Source organism: Chelmon rostratus, chromosome 9 (genome assembly GCF_017976325.1).
Source record: "Chelmon rostratus isolate fCheRos1 chromosome 9, fCheRos1.pri, whole genome shotgun sequence".
NCBI lineage: Eukaryota > Metazoa > Chordata > Actinopteri > Chaetodontiformes > Chaetodontidae > Chelmon > Chelmon rostratus.
This window is the reverse complement of record NC_055666.1, coordinates 23304380-23325658: the sequence shown is the minus strand read 5'-3', so window position 1 is coordinate 23325658 and position 21279 is coordinate 23304380. Positions and strand designations below refer to the sequence as shown.

Sequence of the window (21279 nt, the reverse complement as noted above, 5' to 3'; positions counted from 1 at the left end):
AATATATAGAGCTGTTTTAATGTCAAGTTTTTTTCGCTGTGGTTGTCATTTGGTTTTCTTCCTGTGGTGCCACACCTCAGGAGTGATGAGAAATCAACGCTGTGCAGCTCATTATAATTAAGTCCCACATTTCTGACTGAATGGAAGAAGCTCAGAATAAGTGAATGAAAATGTGTCAGACAAAAACTGCAGTGACACAGATTTTTAAGCCTAAATTTGTCCTTCAACTGTCCAGAGATAACAATAACTGTTTGAGTCAGATCTGGCAGCATTTAGTGGGTGTGCAACATACAACATAACACATGAATCTGGAAAAAAACAGCTCCAGGGGTTCTTTCTCTTCCCTTCTAAGGATGTACAAATGAATAAAATACATAAAACGGTTGAAGCAACATCAACATCCCTGTAGCTGTTTTGGCAAATTTACAAAAATGCAAAAAAAGGCACAAATTTCCAACATCCTCAATCCAAAAATACTCTTATCTCCAATGTTTCTCTCTCTGCGACAGACACACAGGCTGAAAGTTTTTGTGTATGTGTGTGTGTTTGTGAGGGCAGCGCCTCATTTCTCATGGTGGGAGTGTGTATCATTTTTTTGGTGAGTGTGACAAATTGGGGCCCTCGGCTGTGTGATAGAGGGGACCGGGACCGTCCAGCTTGCATTATTCATGAGGAGTGGGAATGTCTGGCTGTGATACGCCGTCTGCTACCACAACAAAGCTACAGTCAGAATGCCAAACTGTACCAGCTTATGCATTCCCCATCTGAAGCCACACATTTTGATGAGCAGGAAAATGAGGAATCACGACTCTGGCTAATGGGAATGTTAACAGTTCTCATTAGGAAGTTGTTGTTTTGTTTTTTATAATGAAAAGAACACAAGTAGTCATTATTTTTGAGCATGTTTAGACCAATTAAACACAACCTGTACACATTATAATTAACATATTTTCATAGCCTAGCACACTATTGAATCTTTGAAGTAATTCATATGTTGGTTATTATTTGCAGCGAAACAGCGCACTCTGGTGGTCAACTTAAAATATTACTCCACACCCAACACTGCAGGTCCTTTTTAAAGAACTAGCCATTATCTGAGTGAGATTTAAGACCTAAAAGTACATTAATTTTCGAACAAAAACATTAAGCTACTTAATCATTTTATTATCTCAGCCTGCCTATTTTGTTGCCAGGGGTGACTCTTTCGTCATTTTGAATTACAGTTTTTTTAATCTAATGGTATTAAATGGAAATGTTTCGGTTATGTTTTATTCATAGCATATTCATCTTCCTTTAAGTTATGAAAAATATACGTAAATCCCAGCAATTACTGTGAAAAATGAGGCATAAATTAAATGTTTTACTTGCAGGAGAAAGTAACGGCGTGTATCTCTAGCCCACGGTAATCATTTTTCTTATTATGGGTCTGAGGTGCACAGTGAGTTGGAGATACAGAATATCATAAAATGAAACAGCTAAGGTAAGAAACGAGTGAGAAATGAATTAGAATAGTAATAAATGAGAGCTGGGACTTGCACTATCTCATAGCTATGGATAACAAGACAATACAAAACAAGTAAATAAAAGCAAGGGCAGGCTTCAATAACTCTTTTTTTATTAATTCTGACACGCTGCGGTCAGATAGAAAAGTATGAGAGTTACACTTTTCAAGTTGCTTCCATGACTTGTGCAAACACTAGACGGTATCTGGGGAAAAGTCCTCTGGAGGAGAAAGGAATCGGAAAAGAAAGACATCAAAATGCAGAAGAAATGAATAAGTGCATTTAAACCTAGGTGTCGATTCTTTATGCAGTATTTATTGATTCCCAGCTTCATATAAACTGGATGTTGAGGCATAAACATAGTACATTTGAACAAAAATATAACCAATATTTACAATTATTGTATTAAAAATACAAAAACAACTGATACGTACTCCACCAATTGTCTTTTTAAAAGACATACAGGTCAAAGTAGTACAAGAAAGAATGAAGAAAAGAAGGTCATCACCAGCTAAATGTACATTTCTCACTGACATCACACATCAAACGGAGTAGCAGTTCTACCTACTACACTTATCTTTACGCTTGTACATTTTTGTGCAACTTTTTGTTTTTCGAAATAGGACTCGGCCCACTAATATGCACATTATCTTCAGAGTTGAATGAAAGTGAATGATGCATGTCACCACTGTATTACAAACAAATTATTAACAATCTATCTGCAGCCATTACAAAAAAAGTACAATAACAAAAGAAACCCAGGAAATTATTAGTGTGTAGTCACAGAACACAGTGGAAAACACTGCACTCATTCAGCTTTTTCTCAGTCTGTAGTTTCCAAGACTGATCAATGTGATCAGTGCGACTCAGTGATAGAAGAAAACAAAAAGTCACTTTTCACAATTGGGTTTCTAATCGTTCTGATTGGCAGCCTTTAAAAAATTTTCTTCATACATAAACTTCCCCACCGGAGTCAAAGAAAAACAAAAGATCATTCAGTCACTTCCATCGATGGCGAGATATGGTGGAAAACTGGATGCAGGCGTTAGCGATATACACACAGCATCCGCTGAGCTGATGTCTGTAACAGGTGAGGAGAGCTTGATGGATCTATGAGCAGAGGGAGACAAGCAGCGTCGCTCCGTGTGCAGACAAAAACATCTACAACACTGTAACATGTAGCGGCCGCAGCGAGGCTGAAGATGCTGCCCGAAGCCACGCGGCAACCAAACAGAAAGAAGATGCTCGGCTTCATCTTGTACTGAGTCTTAACAGATTAAAAAAAAGTCTGGGGAAGTATCTTGAATAAGGCATTTCACTCCACTATTGCTTGATTCAAGAGTGCTCTTGAAACAAGGTGATTTGTGACGGGAACACGCATGCAGAGAAAACGTATGCAATCATGGCATCGTAAGGCGCTTTGGACATTCACAAAATGTGGCATATGATCAGGTGGTGAAAAAGCCGAATCTGAATTTGTGGATGCTTTTATTTTGAAGGGAGATATCATAAGACTCTGTACAAGATCGTCTGTGAAGGTAGACAGTTAGGGGTACACTCAAAAATTCCACATTGGCAGCTTCTTCAATATGCTGATGTTGGCCACCCTCCTCACAGTTTGTACTTTGATTCATAAATTCCCGTCTGATTGCGACAGTTCCCGCCAGCGTCCACACCTGATGTCATCTTTTAAATTGGCCAAAAAGGGTGAAGCTCCCAGATTAAACCTTCTCTGCTGCAGCTGCACTTTGTGATTTGGTTACCTTGCGTACCTCCGACGCGTCGACGGGGTGGGAGTCCGACATGCTCGCTCGGTTTTCAGCGGGCCGTCAATCAGCTCTGTGCTTTTTGATATCACCTCCGGACCAGGTACAAAACTGCTCGACTCTACGTAACAGCAAGCAACAGGATGATGTGAAGACTCTGATGTGACCAGACGAGCTCCGAGGTGGGACGACAGTAAGATATGGTTCACTCATACCCTGGTATCCAGGCCAAATGTCTGGTAACATCTAGGATTGTGCTGAAAGTGCTTTTTTTTTTAGAAATGAATTGTTTTTGTGTATATTCTGGTACATAAAATGTACTCTGTGTGTGTGTGCGCGCATGTCGGTTCTCCATCCTCCTAGCTTTGATTTGAACCAACACTTGATAAGCTTTCACATGAGATAATACTGGATTTAGAGTTCAAACACTCAGCAACAGATGGGTTGTTTCAGTCCAGGCAGAGAAACGGGCTGACTTGGTTTCTCTTTTCGGCCCCCAGAGTGCAATCAGTCAAAGAAAATAACAAAAAAAAAGAAATCTAGCGGGAAGTTGAAAATTAAGAGTCAAGTCATCCGTTGTTTCTCTGTCTTCAAACGAGTCTGTTCTCTTGTTTTTATTTTGTTCTGTTTTTTAGAAAGTAGAAAATGAGAAAGTGCAGATGAAGCTCAACACGTCATGACGCTGTTGTGTTAACAGGTGGGTTTGGGGTTCTGTCACTGGGTGGGGGGCCGGACTTCCGTTTCTAACAGCAACTTCTATGTGGTTTTGTGTGTATGTGGCCAGGTCGACCCCCCCCCTCCCCGGCACCAGTTAGGTTTGTGTAGTCTTTTTCCAAAGTGCCAGGGATTCTGTCATCGTCTTTGACCTTCTCTCCATCTCTTCTTCACAGTATTTTTTTTGCATGCAGGGTCATTCAACCCCCGATGATGCTTTAAGGCAGGGGAGGGAGGCGAGCAGAGGAGTCCACCGATCAGGAGGGAGAGCTGAGTGGAGGAGGCAGGCACGTATGTAACTGATGATGAGTCCATTGGTCTGTCTGTCTGTCTGTCTGTCAGTGTCTTTAATCCTGCTCATCCCAAACCAGGGGGGACTTCAAGTTACTGCAAAAGGACGTCCACTGTTGTCCCTCAGACCGCTGACACCTGTTCGTCCTCTGTGAAGACAGGAGACAGTGAGAGGTTACGATGAATGTGGACGAGCCACGAAGCACAGACACTCTACCGTCAAAGGAGTTCCTCTGATTCATCACCTGCCTTCCCTTCATGTCAGTATGATGTGAAAATCAACCTGCAGTGACTTGAAACTTGACCGTGACACAGGACATTTTGTCCATTTGACTCTTTGTTTAAGGCGTGTTATTAACACACAGGAACACAGTTGTCGTTTTATGCAAATGTGCCCCATCATGAAATATTTAACTCTGGATGTGATGTGGCTGGTGGTGTTCCAGGCTTTTAGCTGCTCCATCACAGTTCCAGCATCCACTTTAAGTGCACTGGAGATCCTTTAGCAGCCGAATTTGTGCACAATTCTGCCAACGTTTTTTGTGTTTTTATATAAATACTGAATAAACGTTTGCAGCTGATTTAAACTGGGTGACAGATGTTCTGCAGCTGTACTTCACTCAGTTTAATTACTGGACTGCAGCTTTTTTTCTTGTACATTAGCAGCAGGCTAACAGCAACTTTCAGTTTCTCTCCCCGTCTCCATCCCTACTCTCTTTTTATAAAGCCGTGTTCCCTCAGAATTTCTCCTAACTTTTTACAAACAACATCACAAAACGTTCCCTGTGATGGTTTATCGCTCTGAGGCAAATTTCAAGTCTGTTTTGATTTGATTTTCATCTTGTACTGAAATGAAAAGAAAACAAAAGCTGCCTGGCAGGTAGAGACATAATCTAGAAACTCAATGCTTTGGAAACGTGTTTCTTCCTCTGCATGCTTAGATCCAGTGTCAGGACTGCAGAATCTCTATGCACCGTTTTTCTCTGTAACATCTGCAGGACGACAGATGAAAACACTCTTTTTACAGCCGTGTTTATTCATGTGAAAACCAATGACCGTTTAAAAAAAAATCATCTTCAAACTTGAGTATCACTGATTAGAAGCGTTGCTACAATAAGACAGACTTCATCCGGAGCCACTGGAGGCGAGTCAGGTGCGTGCTGGTGCAGGAGAATGCAGGTGCATGTTTTCAGGCATTGAGTTTGACTGCATGGGTGAGAGGATCCTAACGGCACCGCGCCGGCTGATGGATGCTGTTCGGCACAGTGTGTGAGACGGTGAGAATGTGTGGTGGCAGAGAGGCGGTGAGTTTCTGCTCCGACCAGTATGACTCATGCATGATGACATATTGTGGGTTAAAGGTGAGGGTCCCACTCCAAATGAGCAATTCCCACATCATAAATACTAAATGGCTGAATTTTCAGTGCTTGACAAACATCGGTAGGGAATTGGAAGTTGGAGTGGGACCAGTCCTACTGGTGCAGTGGGGAGTCATGTGAAGGAATGGTCTCAGTCCAAGTGTGTGTTCCTATTCACATGCAGGTTCATTAGAGTGGAGGGGGGAGGGGAACCTGATAAATTAGTTTTTACCTGCCTTGGGGAGAGGGGCCCTGCCTGTTAACCCCCGTACACACACTCTCATGGTCTGGGAGTCTCAGGTGTAAGCTGTGCCACTGGCTTTGGCTTCCTCAGAGCGATTAGTTTGGAAGACAAGGACTCACCCTCCTCTTCCTCCTCAGCCTCTTGCTCCTCAGCCGGAGAGCGAGTGCGGTGGAGGCCGCCCGCCCGCTGTTTGGCCCCCTGGTGGGCCTGGTGGGAGTCAGGCGACTGGGTGACCATGCGCGAGCGCTGCAGGGCCGTGGTGTAGTCTGGCGGCCGGCGGCCTGTGTGGGTCACCGTGGACGTGGGAACGGGCGGGGCCGGGTGCTGCCCCTCGGCGAGGTCGGAGATGGTCAGAGCAGTGTAGCCGGGAGGAGTCGGGGGAGGCTCGCGGTAGCGGCTTTCTTTCCGCGCTGAAGGGACACAAAAAAAATGAAGATGAAGACGATGGAGTACGTGGTCAGCATCTTAAACCACCAGGATGCACCAAAACACTCTGTTGCATAAAATAAGGAACATTTGAACGTTGTGGGATATACTTTGTCTCGTATTCATGTGTGCACGTTCAGTATGAAGCTGGTACCAGAGGCCGGTTTTGTTAGCTTAGCATAAAGGCTGGAAACAGCTAACCTGGCTCTGTCTAAAGGTAAGAAAATCCACCTGCCTGCAGCTCATTAATTAACACACTGCATCTCGTTTGTTTAATCCCACAAACAGATTAAACTGTTTCTTGGCCAAGCGCAGTGACTTCCTGTTGTTTTTACACTTGGGTTTTTGCTGCTTGTGATAAAAACATTCTGCCTACACAACTAAATAAGTTGACCACTCAGCAATTTAAGCAACAGGACTGTGAAGTGCAGGTACTCACAAATGAGGCCTTTGCCCCCAGCGGTGATGGGTGACGGGGAGGGCCGGCTGAGCTGCTTGGCCTCCTCTGACCCGGTGGATGTGATGCTACTTGTTTCTGGGTCGGCGTTGACGTCCTTCCCTCCTCTCCTCTTAATGGTGCCAGTATCGCCCTCAGAGTCCTCTCCCCAGTACGCAGCTGAGGATGAGGAGGAGCTGGCGGACGCCCAGCTCCCCCTGGCCTGGGCTGCCCACAGTGCAGCGGGACCCCCTAATAAGGCCTCCGGTCCGCCAGGAGGGAGTCCTCCGATGCCGCCGCCTCCTCCACCAAAGGCCAGAGTCTCCCAGCTGCGCCCCTGCTGCATGGTCTGGATGTTGTCATGGGAACCGGAAGAGCAGGAGGTCCAGGAGCCGCGGCCGCTGTCTGCAGCATCGAGGGAAACGCGATCGCCCTGATCCTGAGTCAGCTCCTCTGAACTGGGTGAGGACAGAACTGTAGGGCAGCCGGTGTAAATGCCCCGACAGTCCTGCATCGATGAATATGACCTACGATACGAACAAAATATGGAGAATTACTCAAGTCTGCAGGTCAGATTAATACAACCGATCATAAAAAAAATCAACTTCACCTCAAAGTAAACTACTCAAGTTCTGATTGTTCCTACCCGAGGCTGTACTGGTCGGGGTCGGTGGTGGCTCTTCGTTCCAGCCGCGGCCCCCCGATGTGCGATTCCCCGACTCCTCCAGAGTGACGGAGTCTCCTCTCCTCCTGGGCCATGTCGAAAGAGGAGTTACTGACGAGGCTGGAGCGAGAGGAGATCTCACTGTGGCCGGAGTCTGAGTAGGCATCTCCCATCCTGTTGTAACCTGGAGGAGAGAAAAGAAAAGGATGATGAAGCCCTAACATGGCCTCTGGCGAGCTGAGTGGCCCTCAGCCATGTTCCAACACAAAGATTCAAACATAAAAATAACGGATGGTGGGTCAGCTTTCTTTTTTAATCTCATCATAAATCATCTCCAGCTCACATATCTTATCTCTCGTCTGTCCTTTTAAACGAGGCATCACATCAGGGATAATTGCAGAGTGCCATTTCCAAGTTAAGCCAACCGGCTCTTTGGGGATGAGTGCATTAGATTCTTACTGAAACAGCAGTTTACTGTGAGGCTGAAGAGTGTGGAAAAGTTTAGATAACAAGCGTGAGGGGACTGGGAATGGCACAACAAAGTCTGGGGAAGTATAAAGAAAACACTGCTGACACATGTAAGTACATATTTTCTAGTTATACGCGACTGTCATGTGGCATTTGCTGTAGCTCAGCTAAAGAGTTGAACAGCCTGGTGGCCATATTTCCCAGCCACTATCAGCATAAATCACCTCAATAGCCTCTTCAACGGAGTCTGAAGAAAGGGGGGAATGTTTAGATTTCAGGGAGCTTTATCTATAAAGACGTGGAGCAAACATGAGACAAACAAGTTTAGCCACTACTAGGCGATAACAAGGGGAGACACATGGACTCACACGGCCCTTGAGCTTCAAAGTTAATCGAAGCAGCAGCTTCGAAAGTCTCTCTATAAATCTATATGTGGTCTACAGTCAAAACATGCAGTCCAGCAGCTTCTGTAGACAGAGCCAGAAGCATGAAGGAAATGTTGCATGATAATTAACCTTTTTCCATCACATTAATGTTTTTGTAGCAGAGAACAATGCTAAAATGATGAATTGTTATCATGTTATGTGACCTCTGTACTGCAGACCTTTAAAGTATGCTGTTTTTAGGTTTTGTAGTTATGGTACTTTGTGTAGTTTCTTACTCATTGATGGTTTTATCCTGACGACAAGTTTCTAACAACATTTGCAGAAATGGCAATAAAGTTAGTCCCGAACTCTACTTAACATTTTCTAGAAGAAGTAGAAGTAGAAGCAACGACAGCGTGTTAGGAACACATAGAGGAAGAGCCGCCGCGGTGACATCCACCGTGGCTGAACAGCAAAAACAAAAGGATCGCTGAATCAACCAAAAATTTCTATGAAAAATACATGAAAACACCAGTGAAGCATTACAGCAGTGACTGCTCAGCAGCAAAGACGTTGGCAAAAACCCCAAATGTGAGAATTATCAGCATTAAACTGAAAACACAGGTGTTATGGCTTGGACACGTCTTTAACTACATTCAATGCTCCAGACCGGTTAGTGCCATGGTGTTCGTGCTCACCATCAGACCAGTAACAGTTTACATGTGGCTACACTGGTTTAAAAGGTAAACACATATTTCTGTGATCAAGGCAAACACATCACAGTTTAAATTACAGCAACACTTTACAGACTGAAGCTGGGTGGGAATTTAGTGGCCTTGGTGTGGCTTCAGGTTCTGGTTAATAATTGTCTTTTCTATGGCAAGGACCACAGGACAGGAATTGGATAACTTGTTATTGGTGCCTGTTGTCCTCTCTTAAATAAGAATTCAGTATTTCCTTCTGGAATCATTTTCTGCTCTCTTTACCTGCAACATATTATCGAGAATCTTTCACATTTTAATCCACAAGAGTCTCCAGGGTGGCAAAACTGGTACAGAGGAACAGAGGTTTGAAATGAAATAAAGCGAGTCTTACTGCGGAGGAAACATAGTGACACCCAAAAACAAAGCTGAGACATGGTGTAATGCATGCTGCCAGCCACCAGGGGGCATCTGTGACACATCACGACAGAGGGACAGGGCCTGGAGAATGGTGTGAGAAGGAAGGAGGATTACTGGCTTACCCTTCTTGGGTGAGCTCTGGGGGGAGGTGGGAGGGGAGGAGAGCTGGGAGGAGGCGTTGGACACAGTGTCCTCTGGCTGCCTCCGGTGTCTTTCGCTCCCCTCCTCTGACAGAGACAGGATCTTCTTCAGAGACTGAGGGGAACTGGTGCCTGAGGACATTTGTGAGAAGATGAGCAGAATTAGCGTGAGGAACACTGCCATTCCCTGAGGGTGCCAGGATGCTAAACTGCATTGTCTGGGATTTTGTTTTTTGTTTTTTTGTATTTGCTAGTTGCCAGACAGCCTCTAGGTGGCAGCACTGGCATAAAGAAACTGGGAAAGGCTGTCTCTGCTATTGTCTGCAAATAACAGGATGAGGAAGAGAAAACAAGGCAGTGGGTCATGTAGAAGTACAAGTGAGCTGGAGAGGCCTATTTTCACTCTGTCCATGACACTGTTTTGACACAATATTATCAACAAAAGTACTGTAGGCACTATTATCAAGGTAACAGCAGCTTCAGTTTTCTCAATGCCAATACCTCTACCTTTCGGTCTGAAATACAACTTTTCAAATGAAATGCTAAATATTAAAGATGCATTAGGATAACTAAGGTACTGATTGGAGGTATACATTTGATTGTACAAATTCAAAAAGCTTGATCTTGCTTACCAAAAGGTGGCAGATCCTTGACTGGCACTTTCTTTCGGGATGGGTAAAGGGCCACGGCGGGGACCTGGAGGGCCTGGTTTCCTTTGGCCAGCTGGCCCCTCTGTTGGCTGGCAGCTCGGGACACAACTGGGGAGGTGTCCGGTCGTTTCCCACTGGCATTCTTGGGCACTGGGTAAAGTGAGAATGTGTCATAAAATTCCCATTAAAAAGTTAGATTTCAGGCTTTAAACTGAGATGTAAAGGGCAGGAATTTGCTGCCTAGTTAAAGAAAAGGACTGGTGATGGATCGTCAGAGCTGTTACAGGGATGAAAACTGCGTTTCCTGGCTTCAGAGTCTCTTTGACCACTTGCACCCTCCTTCTGTCTGTGAATGCAGTAGCAGCAAGTGGTGTTGGCATTAACAACGGGAAACTGGCTTAGGGATTCAGTCATTTTTATTCCCTGCCAATGAGTGCTTAAGAAAGACTGAGTGTCTTGTTACACCAGCGGCCCCACCCTGGTTGTCCCTGCTGTGAATCTTGGGAAAATGCATGTGTCTCCAGAGATATATCAATTCAACAAAATCAAGAACTGAACATTTAACTGTAGATATATTCTTAAAAGGATTGCTGTGCAGGGAGATAAGACAGTGTGGGTTTGTCTTAGACACTATTTTCATATTTCCTTTATTTGTGTATTTGTGTGTGTACTGAGTTGTGTCCCAAACTCACATGTGCTGATGGAGGGTTCACACTGCAGCGAAAGCGTCTGCAGACTCTCCTCGTTCGTTTCCAGACTGAGGTTGGACAGGTACTGTTTGACCTTCCTGGCCATCTGGGCGTCCTCGTAAAGCTTTTTAGCGTTCAGGAAGGAGCTGCGTCGCACCCGCTTCTTGTGCCCGCCTGTCTGGGTGACGTCGAGCACTGCCGCATTGGCGCTACCCTGGCTTAAGGACCTGATCGCACACATAAGCACCCACACAGCAACATGCACAAAAACACAGAGAGGATTTGCAGGCACGAACGCAGACAAAGACGCACAAAAACAAATAGAATAGAGACTTATTAATATGTTGCTTAGTGTGTAAATGAGCCCAAATCTAAGTATAATAGTACAGGTAATACTGCTGGGCTACACAGGGAGTGTGCTATGTAAACTTGGACATGCAGAGAGCAGCTTTAGGCAGTTCTCTTAGCTCAAAACATTCCAGACATTCCAGGCAGCAGGGGGGGTGATGGATGATGGCTGTTGTCAAACAACAGGAGAGTAGAAAGGGGGAATTCTACTAATGTAGCACAGTCATAGTTTACATTTCTGTGGCTTGAGTCAGAGATGCTGTGAGCAGTAGTAAAAGCTTTACTTGCACATGGTCTCAATGAAATAGTTCACAAAACGTGCGGCTTAAGTGTTACTCAGGGAGAAGTCACGTTTGTTCTTATCAGTGGAAAGATATTAATCAGGTTTCATTTCCACAAGGTGTTTCTAATATGGACAGCTTAAAGAAACTGCTGCTAAACACGCTGTTCACAGTGTAACTATATATGGACGCACATTTAATTCAAAGGAAGGCATGAAAAAACATTTTCATGTTATTACCACGTTTGTATCTTGTAAACTTAGCACCTCATATTTCTGAGATTAAGATCTCGTAATTACAAGAAAACTACCACAGTTACGAGATACAGATCTCACAAGCTGCTTTTCTCATAATTACAAGATGTTAAGTCATAATTACGGGACACAAGAGTCAATAATTACCAGAAAAAGTTTTGCTTTTCTTCTTCAGTGAATGCAGTGTGTTTCCATGTGTTTCCCATTAAATACTGTATGCACAATGATGTCCCATTTGACCACAAGAATGTAAAGCATGATTAAAAAAAACTTTATATCCAGAATCTCTGGCTGTTTGGAGGTTTGATAAACAGATAAAACCTCGAAGACTGAAGCTGCATGCATATTGTTATGTAAGACAACATGTCAAAAAAGGTCACATTTGCTAATGTAAGACTGAAATCTGATAATATTCATTTGTTGTATGTTTATTATTAGTTGATTTTCCAATCACTTTATTTTCTAAAAACAGCCGTTTTCATGTTAAATGTCAAATATAAAATAGTCCAGAGTAACCTGATGTTAGCATAAGTGACCTGTTTCATTCAGTGCCCGTCAGTGCGGGTCAGGCAGTGTTAGTAGGCGGATTCAACTCAAACTGGTTAATGGAAACGAGATTTCAGAAAAGAAGCACACAAATTTGCAGAAAACATGGCTGTGGCGCAGGCAGGGCAAAAGGTTGTAGCGTCACCAAACTTACCCTAAACTTCTCCATTTCTTCTTCCTAGAGGGTGGGTGCCATGAACAGAGAAGCATGGAGGGAAAAGGGTGGACGAGTAGAGAAAGAGAGGAGACAAAGCTTAGGACAGGAAAGACCACCAAGATCACCAAAGAGAAGCAATTTCACCAAAGACCCACGTGACAGTCAGAGGAGCGGAAATCAAATGGTAACACTACTAGGAAGTGACATCATTAGACAAAGACACACTTTCACAGGAGCACTGTGCACATCTTACGCCAACAATGTGTATAAGGAAACAGTTGCCAGAGGGAACAGCTGCTTGAAAGAAAAGCGTGATGCAGAAATCTTTACTGAATCTATGTGAACCGGCTAACCCCACAGAGCTTGGTTAGTCAGTGGAATGCTGACTGGTCCTACAGACAGGGTGAACGGTCATTACTGAGCTGAAGGCTGGCTTCGTATTTTTTTTGGAAAAGGCGTCTTACCTGGTCCGGAACATGAGGGCCGGGTCCATGTTGACCGAGGCCATGCGACCAACATGACGAATTTCTTTGGCAATCATCCGCAGCTTCTCAAAGTTCACCAGGCCATCCACTTTAGAGTCATTGCCTGAGAAACAGGGGAAGGAAGAAGGTGAATAACAATTACTCACACATTATACTGCTGACAACACCAATACAGATCAGACCGCAGCAATAAACACCTCATACTGCCCTCCAAAGCCACAACTACTAACATGGTTCAAGTTAAGAGAGGACCATGTTCTGATATAAAATTAAAAACCACAGTTTGTCTAGCTAGCCTCAAAACATTCAGGAATTATAGCCATAAGTTAACGCTATACACGGTTAAAGAAATGGCAAATGGAACCAACCACATAGCTTCAATCTAAAATGTTTTAAATCTAAAATGCTACCATATCAGAGGTGGGATGAGCATTTTAATTAGATGCATGAATTTCATGTCATGTACCTTCATGTAGGAAGGTGAGGTCCTTCTTGATGACGGGGAACAGGGGGATGATTGGAGGCTGGAGGTTCTGATTGTTGAGGACATTCCTGTACTTGGCCATATTTCTTGATGGGTCGAAGAGGTCCTGCAGGTCCCCGAATAGCTTCTCGTACTTGCTAGGTAGCTTCTCCCATGTTCCCCTCAGTCTGGAGACTGGAGCCAGGTTCAGACCACTGTGGGGAAAACAAATTAAGCACGGGCACAGGAAAATACTCCAAATTTAGATCTTATCTGGCTTTGTTGATTAGTTTGCACATACAATAGCTAAAATAAATCATTTCTGTAGAAGTGACAACACCCAAGGGACTTGGTCTAACCTCAAAACTACATGGAGATATATATATAACAACAAATATGTGATAACACAGTAAAGGTGAAAAGCAAAATCACAGAATTTGTTAATAAAATCAGGATATCCATTCAGTATCAACAGTATGACACATGGGCATCGTTATTCCCCATCTCACCTGATGATGGCGAACATGGAGTTGAAGTTCTTGCACTCGCGGCAGTGCAGGGCGATCTTGATGAAGTGCTTGATGGTCTTCATGCGTTTGAGCTGGTTGGGCTCCCGCGTCACCTCTGTGGCCACCCAGAAGGTCTCGTGGTTGATGGCCTCCTCGAAGCGCTTGAGGCTGACCGAGCCCGTCTTGGAGCGCAGCTTGAACAGGTCATCGATGTATTCAGTGGGCTCGATGGCACAGAAAAGTTCAAAAGCCCGCATGGAGAGCTGAGTGGCCACCTCCACCGTGCTGAGCTGCAACAAAGAGATCTGGCCTTCTCGCAGGAGGTCCTGAGCGTCCTCATCCGAACATAACGTCTCTGTCTCCATGTTGCTCTTTAGGTAGTATCTGATGATTGAGGAGAAGGTCGAGAAACTGTAAGTTAACTATTTCGGTAACAGATTAATCACTTAAATCATGGAGCAATTTCAGCTTTCAGCTTTTCTTATAGACCAAATGATCAATAGAGGTTAATAAATAAAATCTGAAAATAATTGTTAACTGCAGCACTTGTTTATTTTTATAAAGAGATGGCCAAAATGGCAGCTCACGCTACATTCACATAAGGAGAAGAAGAAGGAAAGGAAGGAAAGCAATAATCCTACAGATGTCATTACCTGCCACTCAGCTGAATCCTGTCGGCTAGTTTAGACAGCTGGTCTGGTAGCCGCCTCTGTTTGATGACGCCCTCCGGCGTGACGGACACTTCACACAGCGAATAAGCCTCTGCTGCTGCAGTCAGGGCGAACTCCCTGATCGCCTGGGCCACCACCTCCTTCGCTGTCGTGTCCTTCCCGATCATGATGTATCGAGACTGCTGGTCTGCCTTGAAGACTCGTAACACCTGATCTGACATATCTGGGGATGCAAAACACATACTGGTAAAGGCGTCCTTATCAACACTGAATTTACTGAGAGGTATGAGCTGATTGAATCTCATTATGCAGAGAGATTTTTAAAGTCCATCTTCCCAGCATTCCCCGCAAAAACACCCAGCATCTTTGGGATGTGATGGATCACTCGTTAGTTTGATCAGAAACGCAACCCCATAGATCATATGACCCTAAATCTCCACTACAAAATCAACACCCATGTGCCCACAGAAGATTTATAGAAGTCAGCAGTCAGTGCAACGCTGTTAGCTTTAGTCAATTAGCGCTCACAAGCATGAATGCAGATTAACTCAGTGTATGTTAGGCGCTCCACCTACAGTACAGCAGCTGATTAACGTCTGTAACATAGAGGCTGACAGCACTGACAAAGACCTGACTATGCTAGGAGAAGCAGGATCACGGGGAGAGAAGATACTTACTCAGTATGACTGGGACTGGAAGAGCACAAACAACATTTGATGGACAGGAGTTAATGAAGATAGAAATATGGAGACCGTATTTCTACCACTGGCTTTATTTACAGTCGGTAGAGTAAATAAAAATCATAGTAGGGTCGGATGATGTGAATATATATACTGTGAGACTTTGACTGCAATCCACTTGAGCGGGTCTTATTGCAACTAGGATTGACAGAATTGACCTTTTCGCTCATCCCTGCCCTCCTTAGTTACTGTTGCTATGCCTGTCAAGCTTTCCATTCTTGCACTGCACATATGGAGTTTACATAGACAACAGCAGCAGATGTACCGTCGCGATTTGCAGTAAATTTTGAAACACTAGCAGGCTCCTCGTTTCTAGCTGACGAATGAGGATTTTGTCGGCTAAAATGATGACTCTCCCCAGCAGATTATATAAGTGTGGCTGGCTAGTGTAAGCTAAAGCTAATAATTAAACTCCTTGAGTCAGCTGTGAAGTCTGTCTCCAGCTGACGTGCCACATTTTAAAACCAGAAACCAGAGTCTTAAATATGTACTTGATAGCTGGGAGCATGGCATAATGCTAAAAGACAGAGGCTAAAGCTATGTAATGCAAGTTTGGCTGGAGTTGCTGGAGTTTGAACTCCCCTATTAAAGCGTCATGCTCGCCCAGATCCAGATGTACAGAAATGCAATGCTTGATGATGAAGTTCATGCCATATGACTGAAAGATAATAACAAGTACCAAACAGAGCTTGAGTTGAGATTGTGTTGTCAAAAGGTTTTTCGGTTGAATTTCCAGAAAATGTGCCAATCACAATCTATACCAGCATTATGATATAACATAACATGTACCATGATTCAAGATTTTATCCATATTACCTCCTTAAAGTGATAGTATTCAATCATAATGTGGAGGCCAAGCTAAAAAAACATTTCACAAGGTTCCTAAATATTGAAATCCTCAAATTCTTAGAAACAAGTGAAAGGACTTTTACTGGTGTGAGAGGCTTCAGCTGCTGCTAATGCAAATTAGCCGTAAAATATATTTTAATAAAGGACACAGTCATAATGTTTGTACCCTATTTGCCAATGATGATGTCAAATGTTTAGAGAAACATTTTAATACACACCAGGCTGGTTGTTGAAGTCGAGGATGCGGTGGTGAGACTGCAGAAGGTCTGGGTTTGATGACGACAGGTTTCCGCTAACGGGCAGCGGTGGTGGGATCTGTTTGGACTGCTTCATCCCCACAATGCTGTCGTCCTGTGATTGGCCCACGCAAACGTCACTATGGAAACAAGAAGGAGAGCATGGGAGGGGTGAGATAGTAGTTCTGTAATCAAAAGGCAGGGGGCGATATTAGTGTTGGCAGGAGCTGGAAGCTGTGGAGGCCTCTGGCTGTGTAATCCATCGACCATATTCTGAAATACACCCACTTTTACAATTAATTTTGGATGATTGGTTTGAGATCTGCACCTGCTGCTAGATCAATAGAATAACAGAATGACAACCACACTGTCTTCTGGAAAATAGGTGCAGAAACTTAAAACTTTTGCAAACTTGACTTGAGTCATCATCAGCTACAGGCTGCAATGTTATCAGTAAGATTTGTCTGATTCAGCTCAGCAAGTGATTGATTGATTGATCGATCAATCACACTGTGCGTTCGCTTCATTAGTCAGAGCAGCGCGTCGCAGTGACGGGAAAAAAGAAAATCTTGGGAAATGTAGAGACAAACAACCCAATCAGTCGCAATCAGATGATAAAAACAAAGACTGCTTCCTCTCTGCACACAGCACAGGATGAACCAAAACTATCTTCGACTCCCCAACATTTTCTGTCTCTCTCATGCCTTTAATATCCTTTTGATATAATAAATCACAGACCTGCTTGTTTGTTCTCTTGCTCTTATATTTAGATACTATTATCTTGGTAATAGGACACATGTCATTCAGCTCTAATTACTTGTATGGTTTAGGAGGCAGGATGCTGGTGAGTGTCTTGTCGAAGATCTTCTTCAGCTTGTTGCGTCCTCCCACCGTGTTGGTCTTTGCTTTCTTGCTGACCTTCTCCAGGCCCATCACCTGCTCCACATCCACCGCCAGGTCAGGGATGGAGTAGCGGCTGGCCTTCTTGATGTCTCCAATCTTTGGAAGGTGGGGTGCGCCGTTCTTTCTGTCATGTTCCTCCTCACCATCCAAATCATGGTCGTGTTCTGGCCTGGTTAACAGCTCTTTAAACACTGGACAAAAGGAGAGAGGAGATCAAAATTCGGGAAAGGGGAGAGCAATATACTTTGATAGTCAAAGATTTGAGAAAAGGACATAAAAAGGAATAGAAATTATATATAATTCCATCAAGCAGAAATAGTTTTTTCTTGCTTTCCTCTCCTGCTGATCATCTCATGACCCCTAATCACAACCCCTTTACCTTCCACCTCTTTTGCACTGATTTAATGGTTAAAACCTCACATTACAAGAACACATGACAAAGGATAAGAAGCATCATATCTCACAACATGCTAACAAGGTTTGATAGCCAAGAACTTTACCTAAAAGGTTTGTTTTCACAGTTATGGACAAGTGGGTGTTGTTCTTCAGAATCTCGTTGGCTTTGCTGAGCTGGACATTCTCAAAGTTCTGCCCGTTGACCTCCAAGATCTGCAGAGAGAAAGAAGAAATATGCCATTCTTTCAAACTGTCCATAATATACACCGGATATATTACCAACAATAGAATTAAACAGTGTAGCTGAGTGGTTAAGTGGGCGAATCTCACCAGGCCTGTGCCATGTCAGCTTTTGTATCTCTTGGTCTCAGTAAAGTAAAAATACGGGGGCAAGTGGGTACTCTCTAATAAAAATAAACCAAATGTAAAGCTATGGCTACCTGATCCGCAGTTATGCATGTGGAATAGGAGTCACATTGCTGCACTTGTGCTTAAAAAAAACCTGTGCTCAGCACTCAATGTACTCAATGTATTTTCTGCCTCAGTTGCCAACATGCCGTGTCAAACTCGACGCCATACTGGATCTGTGCACAAAGGGTTGAACCTTGAACATGATCTCCGATTCTAGCCAGTGAACAAACTAGCATTAAACTGCAGTGCTCTGGCATGTTATACATCATGGCATTTAGTCCGACACATGGTTTTGACATTAATGCAGCCCCTGTCACCTTCAAATTGTCTAGTCTTTGTCTTAACAGCTTGGCCTTTGTATATGGGCCGGATATTTGCATTTCAACACAATCTGCTAACCAGCCTTCCTCTTTAGTGGAGGAGGAAATCACCTCTGACTGCAACGTGAACACAGGCCATCCGCTGTTGTTGTGAGGCCCGTAACACTGATTTACAAGACCAAGTGTCTGTTTTGGGATCAGCGCGGATTAATGAAATGTTGCTGGGAGTTTACGACTAAAGAAACTGCTGATAATGGCCGAATGACTGAACAAACGGCAAACTAACAAACGGCAAACAAACTAATACTAACGCTCTGGAATGAAAGGTTGTGAGTGAATGCTGATAGTGACTGACAGCTGTTAAAAAAAATGGAAGGTGTGAGAGGGTATGAGATTGTGAATGCTTCCAAGGATGTCAGCTTCTCCGCTTCCTTTTGGGGAAACAGCTGCAGGGGATGTTTGGAGTCAAGAGAGCTTAACTTGCATCGAGACGCTCTCAAGATGGTTTCAAGGATTAGGGGACTTTGCTTAAAGCCGTGAGGACTGCCGAGTGTGAAAACGGTTGAGAAGTCAAGTCGCAGGGAAAAAGCCAACACAGGCCAACACAGGCTAATAAAAGATATTAAGTGTATTTTTTGGTCACTATACTGACATATATGATTACAGTAAATAATTTCCAGTTAGAAACATGCACTGGTAGAGAGCTTCATCACATGGTGCAACAACAATCACCTGAAGCTCAAATATCAGCAAAACCAATAAGCTGGTGGTGGACTACAATGCGGACGCTGCTGTCGCCGTTGCAGATGCATAAGAAAACTCTAACTTTAAGGCTATGTGCTGCTGCATTTGTAGTTTTCCTCCATACAGTTCATGAGGAAAAATGTTAAAAATCAAATGGCTCTATATGTACAAATTAGATGGTGAAGGATATAATGTTATGTCATGGGGAAAGTGTTCTTGAGTGAGCTACCAAACATATGCAATGACATTTTACCTGATCTCCACGCTTAAGGCCGACTTCTGCTGCCTTGCTCCCTGGCTCCACAGCATCGATGAAGATGCGGAAACCTTTCTCCTGGCCTCCGAGAAGGCTGAAGGCCAGAGGAGAGTCCCTGGACGGCTTGGTCAGTGTCACCAGCCGCGGCTTGGCTTTAGCAGCGCAAGCTATATTTAACAGTCTGAGGTGCCCACACATTTTCTGCAAAGAAAATGCAACCCAGATGTGAGGAAAGTGCAGGGAATGGCAAACACATGACACATTTTTGCATGTGGGGAATCCCCGTGTAGCTGTTTACACTTACTTCTTTCTCCAGATTGTTTTCAAACTCTTCCAGAAAGTGAGTCATGGCAGGGTCGCCCTCAAAGTCATTGAAGTGATTGTTTACCCACAGCAAGACTACCCGTGTAACCTGGAGCAATCACATGATCAGCACAGGTCAACATATACAGTTACTGGTTGGCTAGAAGTGTGTGTATTAAGTAGTTTATATCCTGACAAAGACTGCCAAAGGGTTCATGGAAAACCTCAGGGTTTGCATTCGCTTGTGTGCAGCTGCAATATATACTCTTCATTCTCTTTAGACATTCTGTCTCTGGTTAATGTCGAATTATTTCAACAGCTCATGCGGGTATATTGTGGCCCTGCTTTCATACCTTGTCCCTGAGACTGGGGTCGTGGAACCACTCCAGGAGTTTCTTGCCCACGACCATGGGGCTGGAGAGGAAGGTCCTGTAGGTCAACAGGAAGTCCTCGATGTAGGTGGGGTCCACCACTGAGTGTTCCTCCACCAAGTGCATGGTGAGACGCTCCGGTGTGCCCTGAGGTTTAGAATTGCAAAGATCAGCTCTAATATCTGTAATAGCTGTTCAGTGACTCAAGTCTCCTTTTGTTTTGGGTTTAAGGCAAATGTAAATTGACAGAATGCTGATTTGTCACCTTGATGACGATATGTCCTTTCCTGGTTCCGGTGCGGTCCAGTTCGCGGTGTTCCTTCACCATAACTATCTCTCCTTCCTCCTCGACCTTCTGCATGTTCTTCTCTACCTGATTGAGGATGCAGCAGTAGTCCTGCTGGGCTATACACACAAACTGACAGGGGAGAACAAGAGAGACAGAGATGCTTAACAGTTTTGCAGTTGTATATATTTTAAGCATGTCAGATATTTCTATAATTGGAGCTCAGTGCGTTCACATCAGACACAACTGATAACAGCTAACTAGAAAGAAATTCTGCACAGCAACTTTACTATCCCTGCTGATAAATTATGAAAAAAGGGCTTTTCCTAATTAAATTTTTCTCATCTCAGCCACTGAGCCTGATGAGCTCAGTTCCTGATGATTCAAGGACTGAAAACATTTCAGTGTCTTTACTTTCACTGTTAAGTACTTTCCCCAATTAAATACATGATGCAAATAACATGATCTCGCTCTTTACATGAGCTGGCCTATTCTCTTTCAAAATGGTTGCTTCTCACATTTATGTGGATACTACTTCCCAAAGCTACTTTCAATGTCATGAGTGCAAACGCTGTCAGCGTGGAGTGGGTCACAGTGGGATTTAATATCATAAGATGTCAGGGTCTGTGCTCTGCTTTGCACACTGAGATGCAGATGAAATGGACCGGTTAACTGCAGCCCACTGATACTCCGATGCAGGAACATTTAGATCCTACCTGGCAGTCGTCCACCTTAGTCTTCATGACACCCTTCATGTATTCCTTCTCCATGGTTGGTGACACCCCGAAACTGTTCCCCATGCACAGGATCTCTGTCCGGCTGTCGGGGTACGTCACCTCCACCGAACCGTTCAGGATCACCGACCACGAGTCCAGCTGGAGCCGAAACAAATGATTACAGTCATTAGATGTTGAAA

General features: G+C 44.0%; 1 protein-coding gene across 7 annotated transcripts in view; it reads right to left on the bottom strand.

Annotated features, from left to right (window-relative positions):
- Positions 1-1797: 1797 nt before the first annotated feature.
- Positions 1798-21279, bottom strand: part of rapgef2b (Rap guanine nucleotide exchange factor 2b) — a 107849-nt gene continuing 88367 nt past the window's right edge. For 2 of the 7 annotated variants that reach the window (XM_041943797.1, XM_041943798.1), the window contains 21 exons: positions 21080-21238; positions 20343-20495; positions 20060-20224; positions 19708-19815; positions 19401-19604; positions 17777-17885; positions 17191-17467; positions 16356-16513; positions 15226-15240; positions 14531-14771; positions 13878-14261; positions 13372-13583; positions 12885-13008; positions 12418-12441; positions 10838-11061; positions 10128-10295; positions 9478-9627; positions 7384-7585; positions 6741-7264; positions 5864-6285; positions 1798-4422 (listed from right to left, as the gene is read on the bottom strand). In XM_041943797.1, coding sequence (XP_041799731.1) covers positions 5912-6285; positions 6741-7264; positions 7384-7585; positions 9478-9627; positions 10128-10295; positions 10838-11061; positions 12418-12441; positions 12885-13008; positions 13372-13583; positions 13878-14261; positions 14531-14771; positions 15226-15240; positions 16356-16513; positions 17191-17467; positions 17777-17885; positions 19401-19604; positions 19708-19815; positions 20060-20224; positions 20343-20495; positions 21080-21238 — 3975 coding nt within the window. In that variant the 3' untranslated portion in view covers positions 1798-4422; positions 5864-5911. The remainder of the gene's footprint in view (positions 4423-5863; positions 6286-6740; positions 7265-7383; positions 7586-9477; positions 9628-10127; positions 10296-10837; positions 11062-12417; positions 12442-12884; positions 13009-13371; positions 13584-13877; positions 14262-14530; positions 14772-15225; positions 15241-16355; positions 16514-17190; positions 17468-17776; positions 17886-19400; positions 19605-19707; positions 19816-20059; positions 20225-20342; positions 20496-21079; positions 21239-21279) is intronic. The other 5 variants (XM_041943799.1, XM_041943804.1, XM_041943800.1 and 2 more) reach the window with 3 other exon arrangements.